Source organism: Centruroides sculpturatus, unplaced genomic scaffold, assembly GCF_000671375.1.
Source record: "Centruroides sculpturatus isolate CEXI.00-Female unplaced genomic scaffold, Cexi_2.0 scaffold131, whole genome shotgun sequence".
In the NCBI taxonomy this organism is placed as follows: Eukaryota; Metazoa; Arthropoda; class Arachnida; order Scorpiones; family Buthidae; genus Centruroides; species Centruroides sculpturatus.
In genome coordinates, this window is record NW_019384439.1 from 91,436 (window position 1) to 116,258 (window position 24,823).

Here is a 24,823-nt window from a genome sequence, read left to right on the forward strand (position 1 = left end):
GAGTTTGCACCAACCAAATTACCAAACCATATTCCTTATTGATAGACGTTTTCGTTAATTTTAAGCCTGCTACAATCTTCGATTAGCGGTTATGTTGTCGTTATTATTTTGGTCCAATTTATAAATGGAATATAACAAACATTTTGGCAGTGCTTCTTCCATTTTGAAGTTTTCAACCTTGTTGATTCTCTCTTTCTGCTTGTCTGTTATTTGTGTTTTCAAAATTTTAAATAATCTATTATCAAAAGTAAACACAAAAATATCTTCCGCAAGAGCGGTGTGTGGAGTTCTTGTAGTAGTCGGGTGAACGTAATTTTTTTTTTTGGCCAATAATCGGTGCCTCTCCTTCCCCTGGCAATAGTGCTTGGCTTTTGTGCTAGTCCATTTGTAAACAACTTGTATCCTTTCACCTGAAATAAAATAATTTATGCATAGATTAAAATTGTTTGGGCAACTTAAAAACCAATTATTATTAAAAAAACAATGTTATTCAACAAAAAGTTCACAATTTCTAATCAACTTCCACAAATATATTAAAAGAATATTTTTCAGATGTAGAAAATGAAATATTATAGAAATCATTTCAAATTACTGCTTGTTAAAATTTAAAGCTATTAATTTTCAATTCAAAACATTTCTTCTTACATTATATCAATTTTAATTACTTTTAAGTAATTCTTTGTAAGAAAATTTCAATTTAAAATTCTACTTAGTTATTATTTATGTCTATTACTATCATAATATATATTACATTAATATTATAATATATGTGGGGGGAACCAAAAAAAAAAAAATAAAATAAAATAAAGCTTTTATACAAAAAATCCGGTGACTGAAGAAATTTTTTACAAAATTTCTTCAGTCACCTTCAAAGTACTCTCCATTAGATGCAATGCACTTGTGAAGTCTTTTTCCCCACTGTTTGAAGCATCTCTGGAACTCTTCAACCTTGATATCGTCCAGTGCCCTTAGCGAAACTGTTTTTATTGCCTCCACACCATCAAAACACTTCCCTTTTAGATTTTTCATCATTCTTAGAAACAGAAAAAAGTAGCATGGGGCTAGGTCTGATGAAATACAGAGGGTGGGGAACGACAGGCCATCCCTGAGAGGTAAAATAGTGGGTCACTCATAAGACCGTTTGTGAGGGGTTGTTGTCGTGATGAAGGAACCTGCTCGCCAAAGTTCCGGATGTTTCCTTCGCACATCCTCTCGCAGACGTCTTAACACTTTTTTGGCAGATTTGTTCAATGTTTTCATTGTTTTGAGATGTTGAAGGATGCCCAGAACTTCGCAGGTGGAACAAAATAACAGTAAGAGAAACACAACACTATGCTCAAACATGACACTGTTTGCACAGCTGTTTTGTGAAGGTCTCTACTAACCCCATGTAACAGGAAAACTCTATACCATGTATATGAATGGCAGTACGCTCTCAGTTCGGTTTTTTTTGGGTCCCCCTCGTATATACAGGTAACCCCTGTATAACACGACACTTCTATAACATGGATTCACTCTAACACGATTCGAGAATTGGGTAAAACCCTCGTACAACACGAAATGTAATAAATTTTCACATACTTAAGTACTAATAGTTCATAAAAATTATTATTTTCGTGAACTATTAGTACTTAAGTATGTAAACGTTCTTTTCCCACCTTCTGTCGATACGTGTAGTCCTTCTCGAAACTTGTTTTAGTGTTGCCAGATCACAACATTTCTGATTTTGGTGTTGCCAGATGTTTTTCCCTTATTCCATACTTGCTTTATTCTTCATAAGTGCTTAGCACCATATAAGGAAATTTATAAAGATCTATTAACTAAAAGCAAGCAATCTAAAATAACATTTTTTGCAAAAGGTAGAGCATGGATCTGAATATAATGCAGAAAAATGCTCAGAGGATAAGGATATCTTGCCAAAAAGAAAACACCCTCGGTTAATAGTGCTTACGAAGAAAACATTGTTTAATTTATATTACTATGCATTGCTTAAGAAAATTTTAATAAAGATATTTATCTTAATTATGAAAATATAATAGCATGTTTTTTAATTTTTGGAACCTACACCCCCTTTTCGTACTAGTTCTTTGTTTCGTATAACACGGATTCGCATAACATGGCAATTTTTTGGAACATAACTCCCGTGTTATATGGGGGTTACCTGTATATAATATAAAATTATATATGCCAACATGCTTCTGTCAACATATCATGCACTGCTATTACTATATTGACAGGTCCATCTTTAATATTAAAAAAATAAAAATGGTTGCTATCAATTATATCTAATGAAAAACTAGATAAATTTTTTTTAACATATAAAACATCTAATGTTTTGGTTAATTTATGATTAATGAAACAAATTATTACATATAACTCACTTATTATTAACAGAAAATGACTACTTTATATTATATATAACATGCAGAATTATTTTACAACACTTATTACCCTTTTTTTTATTTAATAGTCATTCAATCTTCAGCTTTATTGATATTTTCATCTGGTTTTTCATCTTCAATTTTGTCTCCAGATTCTACAGATGATGCCACTGCCTTTTCTGCTTTTTTCTTTTTCTTTTTAGCTGACTTTGGTCCCACTGCTCTATTTAATAGCATCTAAAAAAAAATTTTCATGATGAGACTATAATAAATTAAACAAATAAAAAATATTTCAATATAAATCATCCAACTACAGCATCTTAATTTTTGTATTTTAGCTATAAATAAATAATTTTCTAACTTAGTTTGTTACATTTGGTTTTAAATTTTAGAAAAGATCATAAAATAAGTTCATTCATTTGTTTTGAGTTTTATTTTTTATACATTTAATAAACAAATAATAAACTTATTAAAAGGCCTTCACTGGACAAGCAAATCAAATCTCAATGAAAAACAAATTTGAATCTTACAATTCAAATTTGTTTTCCATTGAATTTGATTTACTTGCCTGATGAAGGCCATTTTCTATATATGAACTAAAAATAACTTAAAGAATAAATAGGATATCTATCATTTTGCACTTTTATATGGTATGATAAAAATACAAAATCAGATGTACTGTATATAAAGTATTAGAAGAGATCAATACTTTTTATTAAGTTAGAATTCTTTCTTCCAAATATTAGCTGCAGAAGTTTTGATTTTATTTAACTGATCATATGAATTAGTCTACTTTGCACTGAAATTAAATCAACAAATCAAGCATTAAGAAAAGCACATTTTAAGTATGAAACAATAGTATATGTCTTCATTTGCAAAAACAATTTAAATCTAACAATGACTTTTTACTAAATTTTATGAACAGCAAAAGAACCATTTAGATGGTAGCAAATAATCACTATAACTTATTTTACAATCTGTATTCTTGTTGGATTATTATTTTTGAATTTAAGTGAAAATTTTTCTAAGAGCTTGATAATTAATTAACTCTGTAAAGAAGAATATTTAGTTTTGTTTCATAAGAAAATGAAATTCTTTTTCATCATCACAATTATATTTCTTGAAGAGAATAACTGTTATTCAAATTTTAAGCTTTTTAAGTTTAATATTTAATTGGAGTCAAGTTTTTCCCTTTCAGATTGCAAATGTTCATTTTAGCTATTTTCTTTTAAAATTTCATTATTATTACTTATAACTTTAGTAAACAAATTTTAAGAATAAAATTTGTTTCTTAGAATACTTATTTAAGGAATTTAACTATTTCTAATTTATTTTATATTATAGAATATTGCTTTAAAAAATAAATAAATAATCCACACCTTCAAAGATTCGTCTTCTAATTTAAATTCTGTTTCATACATATCCATATCAATGGGTCCAGAAGTAATTTTATGAGACCCAGTTGGCATCAGTAAAACAGTAAATTTGAACTGAGCTACATATTCTCCTGAAAAGATATTTTTATTTAGGTATATTAAAATATTTTAAATAAATAAAAAATAGCTAAATCTCAAATCACTGTAGTAACATCTGTATTCATAATCTACAACCGAGAATCAGAGTCCAACATTAATCAATTGGCATTCATTTTAAATTATAAATATTTTGTTAGTTTCTGAGTCAAATCCTTAATCACAGATTATGAACATAAACTTTAGAAACATTTTTTATCACCCACATATTAACAGAATGTGTGTGTGTGAAAAACTTTCAAATTTAATATATTTTACTTAATCTAAATCCAATATATTATCTGTTATTTTTATTATTATTCACTTTTTTTAACAAGATCTCAATTACTTACAACCTTGATATCGTCCAGTGCCCTTAGCGAAGCTGTTTTTATTGCCTCCACACCATCAAAACACTTCCCTTTTAGATTTTTCATCATTCTTAGAAACAGAAAAAAGTAGCATGGGGCTAGGTCTGATGAAATACAGAGGGTGGGGAACGACAGGCCATCCCTGAGAGGTAAAATAGTGGGTCACTCATAAGACCGTTTGTGAGGGGTTGTTGTCGTGATGAAGGAACCTGCTCGCCAAAGTTCCGGATGTTTCCTTCGCACATCCTCTCGCAGACGTCTTAACACTTTTTTGGCAGATTTGTTCAATGTTTTCATTGTTTTGAGATGTTGAAGGATGCCCAGAACTTCGCAGGTGGAACAAAATAACAATAAGAGAAACACAACACTATGCTCAAACATGACACTGTTTGCACAGCTGTTTTGTGAAGGTCTCTACTAACCCCATGTAACAGGAAAACTCTATACCATGTATATGAATGGCAGTACGCTCTCAGTTCGGTTTTTTTTTGGGTCCCCCTCGTATATACAGGTAACCCCTGTATAACACGACACTTCTATAACATGGATTCACTCTAACACGATTCGAGAATTGGGTAAAACCCTCGTACAACACGAAATGTAATAAATTTTCACATACTTAAGTACTAATAGTTCATAAAAATTATTATTTTCGTGAACTATTAGTACTTAAGTATGTAAACGTTCTTTTCCCACCTTCTGTCGATACGTGTAGTCCTTCTCGAAACTTGTTTTAGTGTTGCCAGATCACAACATTTCTGATTTTGGTGTTGCCAGATGTTTTTCCCTTATTCCATACTTGCTTTATTCTTCATAAGTGCTTAGCACCATATAAGGAAATTTATAAAGATCTATTAACTAAAAGCAAGCAATCTAAAATAACATTTTTTGCAAAAGGTAGAGCATAGGGCTGAAGAGNACTTTAATTAAAATAAGTGCATCATATGTTTAACAATAATAATTGTACATTAATAAATAAAAACTAATGTTTCTATTTTAGGATGGCCAAAATATTTGTAGTTTAATGTATAATTAGTATAATAATAAAGCAGATAAAATAAGTCTCAATGTGTGATAAGTCGATAAATAAATACTAGGAAACAGTAAGCAGTAAAATGACAATTTAATAAGTGGTCTAGAAGTTATTTAAGAAGAAACGTATGCATTCGTACTAAAATATTAGAAGTATTTATTTAACATTCACAAAACAAAATCCAACTTTAACGTTATAAACAGTTTTAAAGGTCATCTACATACAATTTAAAAATAAAATCCCAATCTTGTACTTGATTTCCGACAATCTTACATTTTATTTTCCAAAACAAGCGATAAAAATTTCGAAAACTGAACGAGATCCGAATAGGAATGAATTTTTTATAGGAAAAACATTTTGTGTCCAGGAAAAAAAAATTTATATACATATATACTGTATATATAAAACATGTAATGCTTGTAAAACCTATAGTACTTATAGAATGAAACGGAAACATGACCCGAAGCATGACACTGTAAAGAAAGGTCGAGTTCACTTTGCTAACTACCGGAGGGAGGAATGTTATACGAGTGGGTCCGTCTGGTATTTACTCCTATACTTGCGCCTTTCTTTTTGTTTCGTTAAACAAAAAGAAAGCACCTTTACAAATGTAGGTCGACACAATTTCTTAATACTAATTAGTCTGCATAAAATAATAAATTTATCTATTATGTATATAAGCAAATCCCTCCGTATTCGCGATTACTTGAGAGTAAATAAATAAAGATTCCTACGTACAATACAAATATATATTTTCCAATAGCATTTTAGTTAAATATAATAGTTTTAACATTGTTTATTTTCATCATAAAAGAAATTTAGAATTTGTCATTCGCTTTATACTTTTACTTTTTATTCTAAACACGGCACAAAGGATCGGATTTATTCATTATTTTATGAGGAATTTTCGCCTTTGTCTTAATCAATTTTATATAAAAAACAATGTGAAAATTAATTCGTAACATCCCGAGGCGTTAGTTTTAAATGAATTTAAACAAACGTACGAATTTCAGCGACGGGTCGATGCCATTTTATCAGGAAGGACTAATGCTGTTCAATCCAACAAATCGAAGGCGTTTCCACTATTTTTAGCTGACGTCAAGAGGTTAAAAATAATCAATCGCGTCTCGTCCGCAGCCGTGAATGCGCGAATTCGCATATACCGAGTTAACAGTACGAGGTTACCGTGCTTCATTTTATTATGATTTTAAATTTATCTGGTGAAAATGCTATAAAACCAAACGTTCATATAATTGATATATAAATAAAGCAAGTAAATCTGGTATTAAACAGCTACAATTACAGAACGAACATGTGAAAATTATGTGAACGTTAAACGATTAGCGAAATTTCAATATTTTTATAAATTAATTTTATGTATAATTATACCTGACTGATCTATTGTTTTGACAAAGATCAGTCAGATATAATAATTCTGAAAAAATAACAAACGAGAACGCGATGGTAATAACACAGATCGATCATCCTTACAAAAAAAATTAAATTTGAACATAAAAAAACATATTTATATTACAAAACACGTTAAGTAAGGAAGAAATTAAACCGATTCGCGCGACCGTTGAGGGAGATGCGCAGAACCGAGCTTTGTCTTTGTCTCCGTGAAGCTGGTTGTTAGTGGTCGGCGTTTGACCTTGCACTCCAACGCTGTTTTATCGCGAGTGTCTGTTACCTTTGTCGATATCGTCATGACTTCTAGGCGCAGAGAGAGTGAATCTTCTAGTGTTCCTAAGCGAAGGAGAATAGTTTTAAAGCTTACCGAGAAAATTAAACTACTCGACAGATTACAGAGCGGTATATCGGCAAGCGCCGTTGCACGTGAATTCGGCATGAACGAATCGACCGTGCGTTCGATCAAGAAGAAAGAAGCGGAAATACGTAAGTCTGTTAAGGAATCTGCTCCTCGAAGTGCCGAAGTTACGTCTGTGGTACGTGATATTCATTACGAAATGATGGAAAAGAGATTAAATGTATGGATTGAAGAGATGATGAACGAGAGGAAAATTGTCATGGACGATATGACTGTGAGACAGCAAGCACTTCGAATTTATGAACACGCCACGAAAGACGTGCAAAACCCTAAACCTTTCACCGCTAGTAAAGGGTGGCTCGAAAGGTTCAAAACTCGTTACGGCTTGCGTGATATAAAGTTTAACGGAAAAGGTGATTTGACCGATAAGGAAGCTGCCGATGCTTTTATTTCATTATTTTTAAACTTAATCGAAGAAAAAGGTTATAAAAATGAACAAATATTTAATGCTAGCGAAACACGTTTATTTTATAAATGGACGGGGGTTGGAACGTACATTAACGAAAACAGATTCGGCATTAAAACCGTTAAGGAACGTGCAACATTATTGTTGGCTACTAATGCTACGGGAGATTTCAAATGCAAACCTCTAATGGTACATCACGACGAAAACCCTAAGGGCCTACGAGGAAAAAATAAGAATCAGATGCCAGTTTATTGGCGTGCTAATAAGTATGCATGGATGTCTAGACAGATCTTTTGGGATTGGTTCAATAATTGCTTCATTCCAGAGGTTGAGAAGTATCTCCAGTCAAAGAACTTGCCTTTTAAAGTTATTTTGATACTAGATAATGCTCAAGTACATTGTAGTGATGATATTGAACACGCTCATCCTAATATTGAAGTTTTATTTATACCACATAGTAATACTTCTTTAATCCAGCCACTAGATCAGGGTATAATTAAAATGTTTAAAAGTTACTATGTGAGAAATGTTTATAGAGCAGCAACTAAAGCACTGACAACTAATGAATCATTTACAATGACTGATTTTTGGGAAAAATTGAATATTTATAATATTATAGATTTTATACATACATCTTGGGATGAAGTTTCACAAACCACAATAAGCAATTGTTGGAAAACTATGTGGGAAGAATGCGTGACAAATTTTGAAGAATTCAATAAGATTGATGTAGTTTTAAAAGATATTTTACGTTTTGCTAGGGAAAATGGAGAAGGATTTGATATTAGAGAAGAAGATATTGAAGACATTATTAATGAAATGACACAAGAACCAACAAATGAAGAATTATATCAGCTACACTTTGAAAATGGAAATGGTAGTAGTGAGGAAAACAGTGACGACGACGACGATGATAATGATTACAATGTTGAGGATGAATATGAGCTACCTAAACTAAAGACTTTCACTTCTGCTAAACTTTCATCGCTATTAAGAACACTTGATAGTGTATGCAATGAACTTCTTGAACAGGATCCTATTTTAGATAGAAGCATAAAATTCAAGAAAGCTGTTGAAATTGCAACTCTTCCTTATGTTGAACACTTGAAAGACATTAGAAGACAAGCTAAACAGCAAATGCTGACAGAATTATTCAGACCTATTGGCAATACAGATTCTCAACCCACTACCAGTTCAGGCAAATTTAAAGGAAACAGAAAGAAATTGGAAAAGAAAAATATTGAAAGTATTGTAGATCATATGCAAATTGAAATAAAGGAAGAAAGAATTGAAGAAATGTAATGCAACAAATTTTTTAAAGTGCAAATAAATTGTTTTAGTGTAATCTATTATTATTTTAATTGTGATTTATATTTTGATTATTGAAACTTGAACAATAAAGTAACATATCTTTCATAATAATTTATTAATCTGTATTATCAAACTATACTGGATATTAACTTTAATTTAAAGCCAGAAACAGTATGTCATTACCTGGTGCAGTTAAGCTTAACAGAATTGTGTCTAAAGTGACAACTAATAAACATTATATCATTTAACTTAGGTGCCCATTGGCTTATAAACATAATTAGGATAGAAGGATGTTCATAACTAATTGTTTGTAACTTCAAAATTATTCAATTAATGTTTTATATCCATCATTAGCAAAAGTATAAAATTGCATAATAATATAAATAAAATTTGTACTGTATGACATTAAATACTGACTTTAGTTTAATTGAAACACAATAGAAATAAGTATTTGCAATTTATCAGATAAAAAAACTGTATTTGCTCTGTTATAAGCAGAAAATTAGTTGAATAATATTAATTTTTAAATAGTTTAAAGATATAAAAATGTTTAAATTAAAAAGAAGCACTTGTATATTAAGAAAAGCATGGTGATTTTGGTACCTACAAAACTATTTTTTCCTTTGAAAAAAATTAAAAGTTTATCTTATAAATTCAATATTCAGAATTTTTCCAAGAATACACCCTCAAATGCAAAAATACTATACTTTCTATAACAGCAATTATATACTAATTATATTTACAAGAATTTAAAAAAAATTTTAATCTTTGGTTCAGTATAGCAAATTTTATAGCATGAATGTCATTGAGTCTGACAGACAGATTTCATCAAAAATATAATATAAAAATGAATGAATGAAAAAACAAATTTAAATTTACTTGCAAATTTATTGATTCAAATGCATTACTTAAAAAATTAGAGTAAACAAACTGGTTTATTTTAGTTACATTTGTTGTGGAATATATTTTAACTAATAAATAAATATCAGAAGTCAATTTGAAGGAGAATTTGAGTCTAATGAACTCCACATTAACTGAAAATATAATTGAAATGAAAAACTGAAACTGAAAACAGTGCAACTTCTAATTTTTTCACTTTCAGTTTGACAAAATCTCCCTTGAAAATATCAAAAATCTCTTAAGTTTTTCAGTTGTGATTTCACAAATAACAGAGTTTTGCAAGTGATGACAAGTCATGAGCAAACCACATTACTGCTATTATTTAACAAATAGTTTAAATCAATGTGACAAATCATCTCATAATTATCATTTTGTTTAAAATATTGTCTACAAAACTGACTTAAGTCAAAATAAAATTCCTGATCCCAAGGTGGCAATTCACTCAGCAGCTTACATTACAATAATATTTCCATTGGTTTTTATAAATTTCTCTTAACCAAAATAATTTTTTTTTCTTTTAGTGTCTTAATTAACAATTAACAGACTACTTGCAAGTGATATGAATATCAAAGCCACCATTTTGGAAAATTAGCTTCAAATTCTGCACGGTTTGGCAATTTTCAGGTAAAGTGGAACTTAGCCAAACAGAAACAAATCTGTAACTGAATCTCTTTATTTTTCAGTTTTTGTTATCGGTTAATATGGAGTTCAAGCCTAAGTTATGTAAATTAAATGGACACATCATCAACGATTTCATTATCATACCTAATTCCCAGTTTTGGATAAATAATTTATCATTTTGAATTAATTGCTAATTGAATATACATTAGAATCTTGTTTTAACAGATTGTGAAACAATGGATTTTTTTCAAGTCCTCCACATCAATGTAATTTTACCTTCTTTTAGTAAATCATAACTTGGGATAAATCATAATGGATTTTTTGTAGCCTCATCTATTATAAACTTGGCATTTTTTCAACGTTTAGTTAATATGTATTTTGATGTTTCTGGGAATTTGCACAGTTTGATGATGCACTTGTTACATATGGAATATGTACAATTGTACAAAGAGAGTCAGCAGGCTAATATGATTAAGGAGAAGACACTTGGTGAACATTCTGATGCTAGTCCAAGTGTAGTGTTGAAACTTACAAGGCTGTGGAGTCTTTCCAAGTCAAGAAAATTCCCCTGATGAGTTTTGACATAAATGAACAGACTGCACTATACATGACATTGCTAATATCAAGCTAATACCAGCTGTTGTTTTCAACAGGCAGAAAAGTGGCATCAAAACAAACCTATACAGATGAGTTTTTTTTAACAAATTAAAGTCAAGTGAAGTGCTAATGAGCATACATGATTTGCCTCTTTTTTGTGCTTACAGTATATAGTTTCCATCAACTTTATTGTACACACATACATACAAGATTGTTTCTATAGAATAGAAATCTCAAGAGACTGAACAATTTAAAATACCGATATTTCTTTTATGTAGGGGGTTAAATAACAGATTTTTCCTGGATGAACAGAAATCCATTGTTCTCAATTTAATGAATTCTCAAAACAACAGATGAATGTCAAGAATCTGTCATATCATGAACAATAGATTGATGATTTTTGATGGTCTGAGCAATATGATTCTAGATTAAAATTAGATTCTACTGTACTGTGAATTAACCAACTTGAATCAGATATGGCAGAAGTTTGAACTGCAGGCTTACACAACTAGAAGAAAGCTTAACTTAAAAATGTTTAGGTGTAACTAGTAATATCTGTTCAATATTCTACACACAAAGTGGTTATATTCTATAAATATTTTATACACAATTTTATGTAGATTCGGAAGTACTGTCCTTTTATAATTTCTTTTTTCTTATGATAACTGAAGCTTCTTCACATTCTAAAGATCAGTAATAATTTTCAAATGTACTTTTACAACTTAAAATTTTACTAAAAAAAAAAACTCAATTTTATGTAGCAGCATTCTTGCTTAACAATTTTCAATAATATACAGAAAAAAATATATAAAAAGTCCGGGGAATTTCAGTCAACCTGAAGAAGAGCGAAGTGATCACTCGAAAACATTTGTCAACAGCAATATATAGTATATACGCGTCGAGCGCCAGTCATAGGTTCCAGATAGTGCAAAGTTAATCTATAAAAAGAATCCTGACAATGAATAATAAGGAAAATACAAAGAAATAAAAAATAATGCAGAATAATGAAGTTAATACAGTCAATCTCATGCAATTGTAAAGATAAAAAAAATTCCATATAGCAGAATCAGTTTATTCTAATCATTTTGGGACTGGACTGATAATAAATTAACTGACCACATCAAGTAAAGTAAATAAATAAGACAATTAATGGAAATTTTTGATTTATTGACTTTTACATTCAAATTATTGTTTTAATACATCTTTTTNGTAATGTATCAAAAATATTTGATTAAATATTAGTCACTGCTAGTTTTAAATTAGTTTCGAGGTGAGCCGGTTTCTCGTTTTAATTTTTACTAAATTCATTGCAGGAAAAACTATTCACACACATAAGTTGTAGAAAATAACATTTGAATTTTTGCTGCATACTTCTTAAGCTAGGAAATTGATATATTTATACACATTTTATGCGACTCGGGCCGCGGAATGCCCATCCCTGACTTAGACTATGCCTACGACGAGTCGATCGCGACACATTTTTACGATAAAAAGTAGATCTTATGTACACAAAAGTTGGCCACCCTTGATATAGAGTATTTAGTTAAATAATGGCCTAGTTTGTCTAATACATCTTTTTAAGATTTATTAATTAATAATTAATGTAGTCTTTCCCAGAATAAGAATGAAGCTAATGTTCATTAGTTCAAATGCATGAAGGAAACTATCTCCATTGTGACAATTTTAAGATAAAAAGTAGCTCTTATGTACACAAAAGTTGGCTATACCTGGTATAGGCACTCTATACTCTATTTTAATAGTAAACATGCTTAAAAAAAACACTTTTTACATACACATTTTTTTATTCAACACACTTTTGTTTACAAAAAAAATGTATGTATATTGTCTGACAACAAAGTTCAGGTTCAAAATTTCCTTATCAAATTAACTTTGTAAACTATTAAAATATGTTTAAAAAATAATTTACTTATTAAAGTTTCATATCATTTTCATATAATTTTAGTATTTTATTCTGACTGTGGCCACCCTAGTTTGTTCTGGGTCCAAAAACGTGGATTTTGGCGTGTGGTTTTCTTGAAATGTTCTGTGGCCCCTGGTTAAGAAACATTGCACTAGACAATAGTAATGAGTTTTATGGGGATGTTTTAATCTCACATGCATATTTTACATAGCTGGGTGAAAAAATTTTTTATTGGTTAATCAGGGATGTACAACCTACAGTCCAGGGGCCACATATGGCCCCATTTCAATGTTTAAGCAGCCCACAGAAGGTACAGGCCAAATCCTTTCTTTCAAGCGTGTCTATGAATTACTTGCTCTGTTGCGATATGGGTCCTGTTACTTTAATGCAGTGAAACAAACCCTTCCTATGTTAAGTCTATCAAGAACCTTTTTCACTTGATTGGACGATAAAATTATTACCTACACTCCTTTTAAGCTCAGATTCGCGCTTTCTGGCTTGAGACTTGGCTTTATCCAATAAAGTAACCGAAAATCTGACGCCTGGGAAAATTGCTGCCAAAACCATGCCCAATCTACCAATCAGAATCTAGAATGTAAACCAGGGCTTCTTAAACTTTTTTTATTCACTACCCCATTTATGATTGTGATTTTTTTTGCGACCCAAAAATACAAAATAAAGATATATACAAATTTGCAAAAACAATAATGGTGTGCTACCACAGTTCACTCTTGTGTTACAATGGAACATAGACAACTAAATACACTGAAAAGCAACAACACTATGCTAGTTCACACTGCAATCAGGGTTGCTGAATCATTGTCACGCTGCACCAAAAGTGACACAAACCGCAACTCACGAAACCTATGACACAAAGCATGCCTTGCTTTCAAACTCTCACAAATTATTTTCAATATTTTGCATTAAAATCTTGCGACCCCAAGATTTCCCTAAGTGACCCCAAATGGGGTCGCGACCCATAGTTTAAGAAGCCCTGATGTAAACAAATGCTAAAAAAATTGCTATTTTCACTTATTTTTATGTTATTTGATGTTATTTAGACGAATAAGCAAGTTTTTCTAAGCATAAAATTGAAACTTCCTGATAACACCAGAAATGAAGTACTAACATCACTTATTCTATTTGATTCTTCTAAAAATCGTTAAAATATTTGATATCTAAACCAGAAAGTGTGTTAGCTAGAAATAGAGGAACTTCAGCCACTCCCATTTCTCAGGTCAGAGAAAGTGGTAAAACAGTTGGGTGCTAATGACTTTGTGAAATGGAAAAAGTTCTATACTTAGAAACTTCCAATTTGCTTGGGAGAGGAAAAACTTATCTAGCTACAGATAAAAAGAGCATTGATTCAATTTGATACAAATTTTTTTTGTCTAGTACATAGTGAAGTGAGTTTCATGAGAAACATTTTATGGCTAAATGTTTCAGATAAAACATTAATGGCTTTATTAAATAGTCAATCAACAATAAAAGTAGAAAAATTAGAGTTAAAAAACAGAAAATATAGCTACTTTAGTTCGTTTGCTTACAAGTGCAGTTCGATGAAAGAGCTCCAGTAAGTAAACAACCAATTATTTACAACAATGTCTCTCCATAGATTAACAATAGAAAAAAATTTTTTGCACCAATTTTTAATTATTACGTTGGCCTAAGAAAATTAATAGTTGAAATAGAATCTTACGATTAAAAGGAAGCCGATTGCACTAAAAAGTTTTTGATTTAATAATTATTTCAAATTGCATCTAGCCATAACTTCCTGTGATTGTCAACACTGCCTGCTGCTAAAGTAATTAGACGCCTTGTGTGTTGTAAAATGGTCCGGCCCCCTGGTCAGTAAACTTAATCATTCTTCAGAAAAGGTTGTGCATCCCTGGTTAATAGTACTGTACCTCCTTTAAAGCCCTGGTCACACTATGTGATTTCTAGCCGCGCAGGCGACTGCGACTGCAACAAACGCAAGTCGCGCGCGTCTTCTCATGGTCACACATTGTTCGTTGACGTTGCAACTCGGAAACACGTGACCCTATAATAAACCAATAAAATTATAGTAGCTTGTTTTTGACTACTTTTGTGAGTTTTCCGACATTTTACATTCTACTTCAGAGTATTTACGGAATTTTAGCCACTTTCCTTATTAAAATAGCAAGCAGTTCCTTTTCTGGAATGAATAAAAGAAAAAAAGGCAATTATTTTGATAGAGCTGGTGAGAATACACGAAAAGATAAAATCTTCAATAAAACGAAGAATTAAAATCCCACAGGTATTCGTGAGCCTGAATAAGTTTGATCAATCGCAATTCTGTAAAACTATTAATCCTCTATCAGCCATGATGACGAACTATTTTCAATGTTGTCACTGTATGATGTAGCACAAAGGCATTTGTTGATTGGATGCACGTTTTCAATCGTCGCAAGTAGAACAAACTTTTTGTTTCTAGTTGCGGTTGCAGTTGCGCCGATTTTCAAGGGGGATTACTAGTTAACGGGAACAGCGATCACGGTTGCAGTCGCCTGCGTGGCTGGAAATCGCATAGTGAGACCAGGGCTTAAGCGGTTAAGGTGGCAGCCTACCGCTCTGGGGGACCTGGGATCGAATCCGGACTGGTGAAGGAATCCCCAAAAATTTTTCAGGGAGGTGGTCCGTTCGGATATGTCGGGCCCGTCCTTCACCATCCAGTTGCCCCATTGTGGATATGGCCGAATCCCTAATGAGCCTGTTATAAGAAGAGCTCTTAATGCCCAGGACAGAAAGAGTACAAAAAAAAAAAACAAAAAAAAGTACAACCTCTAAATAAAGAAGTTTATCTTCAATCTAAATTTTCTTTGTAATACCTCGTATTTGATCCAATTATTGCTAATCAAATATTCTGTGATTATTCTATAAATTTTAGGCATTTTATAGTTGAACCAATTATTTGATGGAAAAGAATGTATGTACTATGTAAACTATTTACAGAATATGTGAAAACTTTTTTGGTCTTCTGACAGTGCCGGATTAACCAATAGACAGATAAGACAAATGTCTAAGAACCATAATTCGGAGATGCTCATCTTCAGTACAGAATCTTTCTCTGTTTTAAAACAAGTTTAAAATTATTTTAAAAATTCAATAGAACAGGGAGGACCATGTATGGTAATTAGCAATGCATGCTATAGAAAAAAAGTACTCTCGAACAGCTAGATTGCAAAGATATTATATTGATCAATTTTCTGAAACGAAAAATTTTAATTTTTTAGACTGATTAATGACTACAATTACACATATTTCTATATATTTTTCGTTATATCAGAAACTCTTTTATTATACAACGAGCAATTATTTATTGTGGCATTGTCACAATGCCTGCTACAATTTTTAATCATATTTTTAATTTATTTAATTTAAAATATATCTAAAATATATAAATTTAATACGAGATGGAAGCATAACTGCCTACCTCTAGTCAAATTAATTAATTTCTATTACTTAATTATAGCCTTTACATAGCCCAAGAATTTGGCATATTGTGTCAAACATATCTATGATTTTTTTTTTGTTTTCTGCAAATCAATTCTCATTCCAGGTTGGTTCATTCTGTGCTAGAAGAAAAGATGATGGATGATTCACAGTACGGTCCTTAACAATTCACATTGTACAATTTTCTTTGAATAAATGGTATACATAAAATATTTGAGTAGTTTTTTTGGCATAGAACGCATTATCGGTATTTTACATTGATTTCTATGGGAAAAATTGTTTCGCTTAATGAATGTTTTGCATTACGAGTACAATTCTGGAACGAATTATGCTCGTTAAGCGAGGTTCCACTGTATATAATTTGTTCTAATATTCAAACCACAGCAGTTATCGAACTCCGTTCTTAAATATCAATACTAAACCTTAAAAAATTGTTAAATTGTCACTTTTCAACTATTTCTGGAGTTTTGGCTATTAGCAGTGTTTACCATTCTGAAGTTTCTCACCCATATCAAGAAAAATTTTAAATCATTCAAAAATACAACAGAAAGCATCATTACCAAATACAATGTCCCACATAAAACTGGTTTTCACTCACTGATTGAATGAATTACTGTAATCTTCATATTGGAAAAAAATAAAACATTTTACTAATTGGCCAGCAAAAACTGACAGGTTGAATTTTGGTCATACTATTAATATACTGAAAGTTTCAGATCTTAAATTGACAAATCTTTTATTTCAATTTATTTGTCTTGGAAGCTCTTAATTAATTAATTAATTAATTCATGTTTTCAAAACTGACAAATGATTTAGAAAAGTAATGATAATACATTTTAGCTACTTCATACTTACAAAAGTAACAAATAAAAACATTAAACAAACTAATTTTTGAAATAGATTTTAAACTTTAATTCCTTTCATATTGGTGAATAACCTAATCAACATTTTCATTTTGTATAGAATCATTGGTTGATTGATAAATAAGTGTTTTGTCACAGTTTTAAGTTATTTGAAGCACATGAGCTGAATGACTGGGTTATGATAGAACAAGATACAAATTTTGACCAAAAAGTAACAGATAAGTTTATCCTATTTGTAAGATTCCATTTTAAGAGAAATATTCAGAATGAAATATGCTCATAAATCTGGTTATACTGTACTATGAAATAATAGTAGAATATATTAAATTAAATGATTTTCTTAACAATTTAGACATTGTATTTCTATAAATCAAAATAATAGAAAGGCTACAAATACTTTCAGCACCCAAAATTTCCTCCAAACAAAAATAAATTTCCATAAAAATTATTGCACACAAACAAAACAACAATTTGCAAACAAATTAATAATTATTACTATGTAGTTTGAAGAATTCAATCATACTGATAACTGAATAGGCTTACCATATAACTTTTCCACACAATACTAAACTGATAGATTATGTAAAAAATTTTTAAATTAAAATAATACTTTTAGCATATACTGAAAGTTTCGGATCTTAATATTAATTTAGAAATGTAAATATAGACCAGGATTGGCAAACCTTTTGAGTCCACATGCTATATAGTAAGCATACTTATCTTTAAAAATATTTATGAATGCCAAAATTTCAGACAGAAAAACAATTCTAATTGAGAATTTTAATTAAAGCATTAATCAGAGTAAATTTCTTTAAATTTACTCTAAGAGGCTGATTGAAAAAAATGATGATAAGATGATAAACCAAAATTGCTTGATATGTTATGTGCCAGATAATGTCTCCTGATATGTCACTTTAGGCACACATGCCATAGGTTCACCACGCCTAGTGCAATTATAAACTTGGATGTAATAGGCTGATGAATAGAAATAAAATTACATATTTCACAACTAATGCCACAGATAACCTACTGTATTTTTAGCATAACACACTAATTAACCGGTTGCATACGAAGACATTTTTGATATTAATGTATCAGGTCAGTGGATAAGTTCACGAGTATTTTATGACCTTGAGAAAAATCTTGTTTTGCTGTTAAAAATGCCAGTCTAATGTGATACTTTTTACACTGAAGTGTTAAATTGGATCTCATTCATATAACACTGTTCAGAATTGGGAACATTTCAGTTGTTTATTTTCATTAAAATGGAAGTAACAGATGAATATAAGAGACATGTTTTATACTTTTTATTTTTAAGTCATGAGAATGCTACAAATCAGCCAAAAAATTAAATACTGTTCATAATCAAACTGTAATTAGTGTAAGGACTGCGCAGAAGTGGTTTGAAAGATTTAGAAATAATGATTTTAGTGTGGAGGATAAGGCTTGTACTGGAAGACCTGTTGACTTTGATGATGATGCTCTCTCTGCACTAGTTGAAGCAGAACCATCTTTAACAGTTGATGAAATTGCGGAACGTTTAAATTCATCCCATGGAACTGTTCATAGACATCTACAACAAATCAGAAAAGTTTCAAAGCTAGGAAAATGGATACCACATGAACTGTCAATAGCTAACTGACAACAACATCAACTGCTCAACTCAAAAGCTTCAACTGGAAAATTTTATCTCATCCACCATATTCGCCAGAGGTTAATGTGTACCTAGGTAGTCCAAGATGGCAGCGCTTCCGACTGTTTGTGGGACTGACGAACGCCTTGTGCTAAATGTCACTAGCTATTGATTCACGGTAGTTCTTGAACAAAATAAAAAAAGGAAACGTCTACTAAAAATATAGTTAATCTAACCGAAGCACCGCCATCTTGGACTACCTAGGTACACATTAACCTTGCCAGATATTGCTGCCAGTGATTAGCATCTTTTTCGGAGTTTGCAGAATTTTTTAAAAGGGAAAACTTTTGAGGATGAGAACAATGTAAAAAAGGCTATTTCTAAATACAGTAGAGCGTCGTTTATCCAAAGGAATTCCAGTCGACAAATTTAAATTTTCGCTGGTGCTGTGGCGCTATAATCTTTGGCTATATCTTCGGCTACTCAAATATTTTACGTTTTTGATACTAAATTAACTTCTGAAGTATAATTTTATATTGTTTTTATATTTTTCAATATATTTATTTTGTTTGTACAAAAAAATAAGTTTTAATGATACAATAGTCTTCGTTAGGCTCACATCAACGAAAATTCAACGCGAAGTGACACGCAACGGAGAAAAATTTCAACATGGGATAAATTAATATATTTTTTCGTACATAATTGGTTATCTGAACAACCCTAGTCCCCAATTGATTTGGATAAACGATGCTCTACTGTATTTTGATTCAAAACCGAAATCATTTTACAAAGACGGGATTAAAAAGCTACCATCAAGATGGCAAGAAATTGTACAAAATAATGGTGAATACATTATAGATTGAAATAAAATTTAATTAAAATTTTTTGTTGCTTTCTTTGTAGATAAAAATATGCATGAACTTATGGACTGACCTGATAATTAAACATAAAAAATACTTAAAACTGAAAAAAAAAAAAAAACGAAAGAAATGCGTTAATTTTGAAGAAAAAGTTTCAAATTTTATTTTCCTTAGTCTCGCCTTTCTATGAAATCTGACGCTGATGAGTCATTGTTTACACAGCTGGAGTTGGATTTCCCGGGACATTCTCATATTAGTCTCAGGAGGCGATGGGTTTATAGTAGGGTAAATACTAGCTGGACGTATATATTTAAATATTTTTAAAAAAATTAAAATTTTTATTGAGATTTCCGACCCCCGACTTAATTAAACTTGTATATAATAAAATCTATTAATTAAAAAAATTAAAAAACTATCGGAGGTCGTTTTTGACATCAGAAACTAGCTTTAAATAACTTTACCGAAGGAAAATCAGTGCACTACAACTTTAGAACGATGAATGGAATTTGATATCAAACTCCCATTAAAAAACTAAAAAGCAATTAAGCGTGAAGCGTGTGTCATTAAAGGCAAATTAAAATCGCAATAAAATTTTTTTGTGCGGGAAAAAAATTTTGAAAAAATTTGGAGACAAAAAACATTCCAAAAATTTTTAAAAAATTTCAAAAATGGCCTTAAGGACCGCATTTTATGTAACGCTATGTAACTTGCCCGAGATATCTCGGGATATGTCCTAAGGGAGTATTAATTAAATAGACTTTTTTATGTCCAAAAACACAAAAATTATTTACAATGTTGTTGGACAACTTTACTCTGAAAAATTATTTAAGTGTACCAATTTTTTTGCAAAATAAAAATTTTTTATGCTTGACTCACTTTTTCATCATCATCAGAAAATGTGATCATGTTTTTATGATGTTTTAAAATAATTTCAATGTGAATATTTTTTATTTTATGATAAATTTACAAAAAACAAATAAAGAAATAAATAAAAATAATACAGTAGAACCTCGAAAACTCGACCTAATGTGGACCGAAGGGTGGCCGAGTTTGTGAAAATGCCGAGTTATCGGGAATGGGGTTAAAAAAAATAAGTACGAGTATTTCCTCAGAAAATACTGTACTGTACTTGTACAGTATTTACTTGTACAGAATATAACAGAGAATAAACTGCCCAAATACCCTTAAACAAAGGAAAAGTACGTCCTTTATGAAGGCATAGAGCCACTACATGAAAATGAAAATTAATGAATACACTGTGTACAGTAATTTACCTGATAAGACAGACCTCAGAAAAATACTTTGAGAGCTTTTATACTTTTATAAAGCTGTCTATAATGAAAATTAATGAACTAAGGATTTTTTCGCCCTGCCAAGGTGTGGACCAGTTATCCGGAGTGCTAAGTTATCGAGGGACGAGTTTTCGAGATTCTACTGTATTTATAAAATGATAATAAAAACTTTTAATATTTAATTTAATTGCTATTTAAATGAGACAATTCAAAAAAGTTTTTAAACATGTTCATTAATTTGCAAATTTTCCATATGAGAAATGAGTGAATAATTTACTTTTTAATTTATTCTTCTCAAACTCTCAACACACCTTTCAATCAACTGTGACAGAATAGCATACCTAGATTACATTTATTTTAATTTAAAAAAAATATATGAAATTATTCGAACTTCAAGACACCATTAAAAATAAAAATTGCATTATAGTGAATATTTTTTTTTAGTTTACTGTATAAGTTGGCAACCCCACAGAAAGCCCGTTGCGACCCATAGGTTGGGAACCTGTGCATTAGAGTCAAGAGTTTTGAAATAGAAACAATCTCTTTTTCATTTCTTTTTAAAGCTCTACTTCAGTTTTTCATAAATATCAAAACCATGGTTCTGTAACTAAAACTATTTGTCTTTACTGCCAAACACTTAACTGTGCAAGCAGGCAGCAATGTAGCAAGTGAGTAAACTGATCAGGAACAAAAAGAACAATGTTTCAATTTCAGTTGTAAAACATAAGAACCCTTATTTGGTAACTTTCTCCAATTAATGTGTGTAGGCTTGTATAAGACATTACTCTGTTTTTTGCAGCTATTGCTGTATTATTATTTTTTCTAGCAAATTTATGCTGAACCTCATTTATGCAATCATACATATTCTGCACCCCTGGAATATGCAAATTATGTATATTAAATAGAAATCAAAATACTGAAAAATAAACAATTCCTGTGAAGTTCTTGACACCATACTAACATATAAAATAAATATTTTAGTATATCCTCCTCCTTAATGGATAAAATTTATAAGTAAATTAAGTACAGTAGAGCATTGTTTATCCGAATCAATTGGGGACTGAGGTTGTTCAGATAACTTATTTTTTGGATAACCGATTTTGTATGAAAAAATATATTAACCTATCCCGTATTGAAATTTTTCTCTGTTGTGTGTTGCTTTGCGTTGAATTTTCGTCAATGTTAAGCCTAATGTAAACTTTTTAAAATAATAATTGTGGCTATTATATTGTTAAAAATTATTTCTTTATTTTTTCAAACAAAATAAATACATTGAAAATTATAAAAACAGTAAAAATTATACTTTAGAAGTTAATCTAGTATCAAAAACGTTCGATACAGCACGACATACAGTCCTCAGAAAAACACTACACAAATGTGCCAGTGTGTTATACACTGTTGGCCATTAAAATTGCAACACCAGGAAGGAATGATCATACGAACGTCAAAACCATATGAAAAGAAGAAGAGGTTAGGATATGCAAATGATTAGTATTTCAGCACATTTAGATGATGCAGGAGGGACAAATGACCTCTAAAGCACTGCATAAAAGAAAAGTTGTGCAGTGCATTTTTCATTCAGAAATTGCTTCGTAAGGTCGGGATTTCATTAGAATATCGTGTTATGCCTCGAATAACAAGAAGAAATGCTTACCAGCAAGTGTTGGAATTCGATAGAGGCAGGATCATTGCCTATCGAGAGTGTGGATTATCGTTCCGTAATATTGCCACCCACACTGGTCGAAATCCAACTACTGTCATACGAATATGGAATTGATGGGTTGCTGAGGGTCTTACTGAACAGCATGCAGGATCTCAATGCCCTCCCATGAATAACACCTGAGAGGACAGACATATTGTGAGGTCGGCTGTGCAAAACCACACAACCACATCACGAACCATTAGTCAGGAAATGAGCTTGTTGCAGCACATCCAGTATCTGCTTGTATGGTGTGACGATGTTTGCAGCAGCATAGACTGTCAGCACAGCGACCATTACTTTGGCTTCCCTTGACAATGCAGCATAGAGAGAGACAGCAACTCTGGTGCACCCAATGACAAAGCTGAATACAGGAGTAGCAGAATGTCGTCTTTTCAGATGAGTCCCAGTTCTGTGTGCAGCATTCTGATGACCATATACGTGTCTGGAGGCTCCGAGGAGACCGCTCATCACCTGCTTGCATTCGATATCAGCTTAGGGCTCTGCACCTGGTATGATGATATGGGCAGCCATTGGTACGACACACGACACACACATCTCTAGTTTGGATCAATGGTAATTTGAACACAGATTGGTACATTTCTGACATCTTACGTCCAGTGGTTGTGCCCTATCTTTGAGGCCTGCGAAATGCCATCTTCCAACAAGATAATGCAACACCTCATGTTGCACGTCGTGTTCTGACCTTCCTCAATACAGAGGGTATTCGATTGTTGCCCTGGCCTGCACAATCTCCAGATCTCTCACCAATTGAAAACATCTGGTCATGGGTTGCTGAGAGACTGGCCTGCCACCCCTTTCCAGCTAATACGGTTGATAAAGCGTGACACAGACTTGAAGCAGCATGGAATGAGTTGCCCATTTCTGTCATCCAAGCCAAGTTTGACTCCATGCCTAACCGGATAAGGGACGTTTTAGCTGCCAGGGGTGGCAAATGTGTGTACTAATTTCGCAACCCTGTAAACCCCCAAACTGCTTGCAAATTTAATCATTTTGTCTTCATGCCATACTGTTTACATACAATAAATATCTTTTTTTTATTTGCTTTCCTTCTTGGTGTTGCAATTTTAATGGCCAGAAGTGTATATTCAACTTAAGTCTAAAATTTACAATTGAATATAGCTAACATAATATCAATATATTATTACACACAAGCATTACAAGAGTTCAAAAATTAGTATAATAAAAAAAAAGAAAATTTTGAAATAAAATATAAAAATTTCTAATTTGTATATTTCTACAATGAATAAGAATTATTGTATTCCAATAATAATAATAAATAAAACGAAACTATAAACCAATCTTTAATTTAATAACTCAAATCTATCTAATATATAGGGAATTATGTAATTATTAATCAATTTTTCAAAGCTATAAAAATAAATTATAAATTTACCTTCTTTTTCATATAAAACTGTAAAAGGTTCAACTAATTTATGATTTACACATTCTACAACTCCCATACGTGCCTTCTTCTCATCATCAAATGCCCTAAAAAATTAAAAATGGAAAAATTTAACGAAACAATTTAAATAACCATAAATCTTGTTTATAAATATGTCTAAAACTTAAAATGGGATATACAGTAGAGCATCGATTATCCGTCACTTCGGTTAACCGACCGTTCTTGTCGGCAAATTTCAAATGTCCGCCAGTGATGTGGCACTACAATATTTGGCTATGTCTTGGCTACTTTAATATTATTTTTGTTAAATTTTTGCGTGTTTTAGCTGGCAATATCGGCTCGACCATTGAAGGGAGGCCAGTATTTAAACGAGACTTAATTTTCTAATTATGAGTGGTTGTTTGTTTTGTGAGCAATAAAATAATTTTAAAATAATTTTTAACGATACAATAGCGACGATTATTATTTTTTTAAAAATTTGTTAGGCTTAACATCAATGAAAATTCAACATGAAGTTGGTTAATAGCGATATACTAATATACTAATTATATGGGATATACTAATATACTATAGTAATAATGTATTTTTTCATTCTTTTCGGTTATCCGATTAACCTGAGTCCCCAATTGAGTCGGATAATCAATGCTCTACTGTATTAATAACAGTATCAAATATCTTATTCTGGAGAACTGTCAA

At 31.1% G+C, this 24,823-nt stretch overlaps 1 protein-coding gene across 1 annotated transcript in view; it reads right to left on the reverse strand.

The window, feature by feature from the left end:
* Positions 1-267: 267 nt before the first annotated feature.
* The window catches only part of LOC111620094 (proliferation-associated protein 2G4-like), a 48,672-nt gene continuing 24,116 nt past the window's right edge, over positions 268-24,823 (reverse strand). The window contains exons 7-10 of the mRNA XM_023361938.1: positions 24,119-24,213; positions 3,761-3,888; positions 2,452-2,618; positions 268-410 (exon numbers count right to left, since the gene is read on the reverse strand). Coding sequence (XP_023217706.1) covers positions 2,475-2,618; positions 3,761-3,888; positions 24,119-24,213 — 367 coding nt within the window. The 3' untranslated portion in view covers positions 268-410; positions 2,452-2,474. The remainder of the gene's footprint in view (positions 411-2,451; positions 2,619-3,760; positions 3,889-24,118; positions 24,214-24,823) is intronic.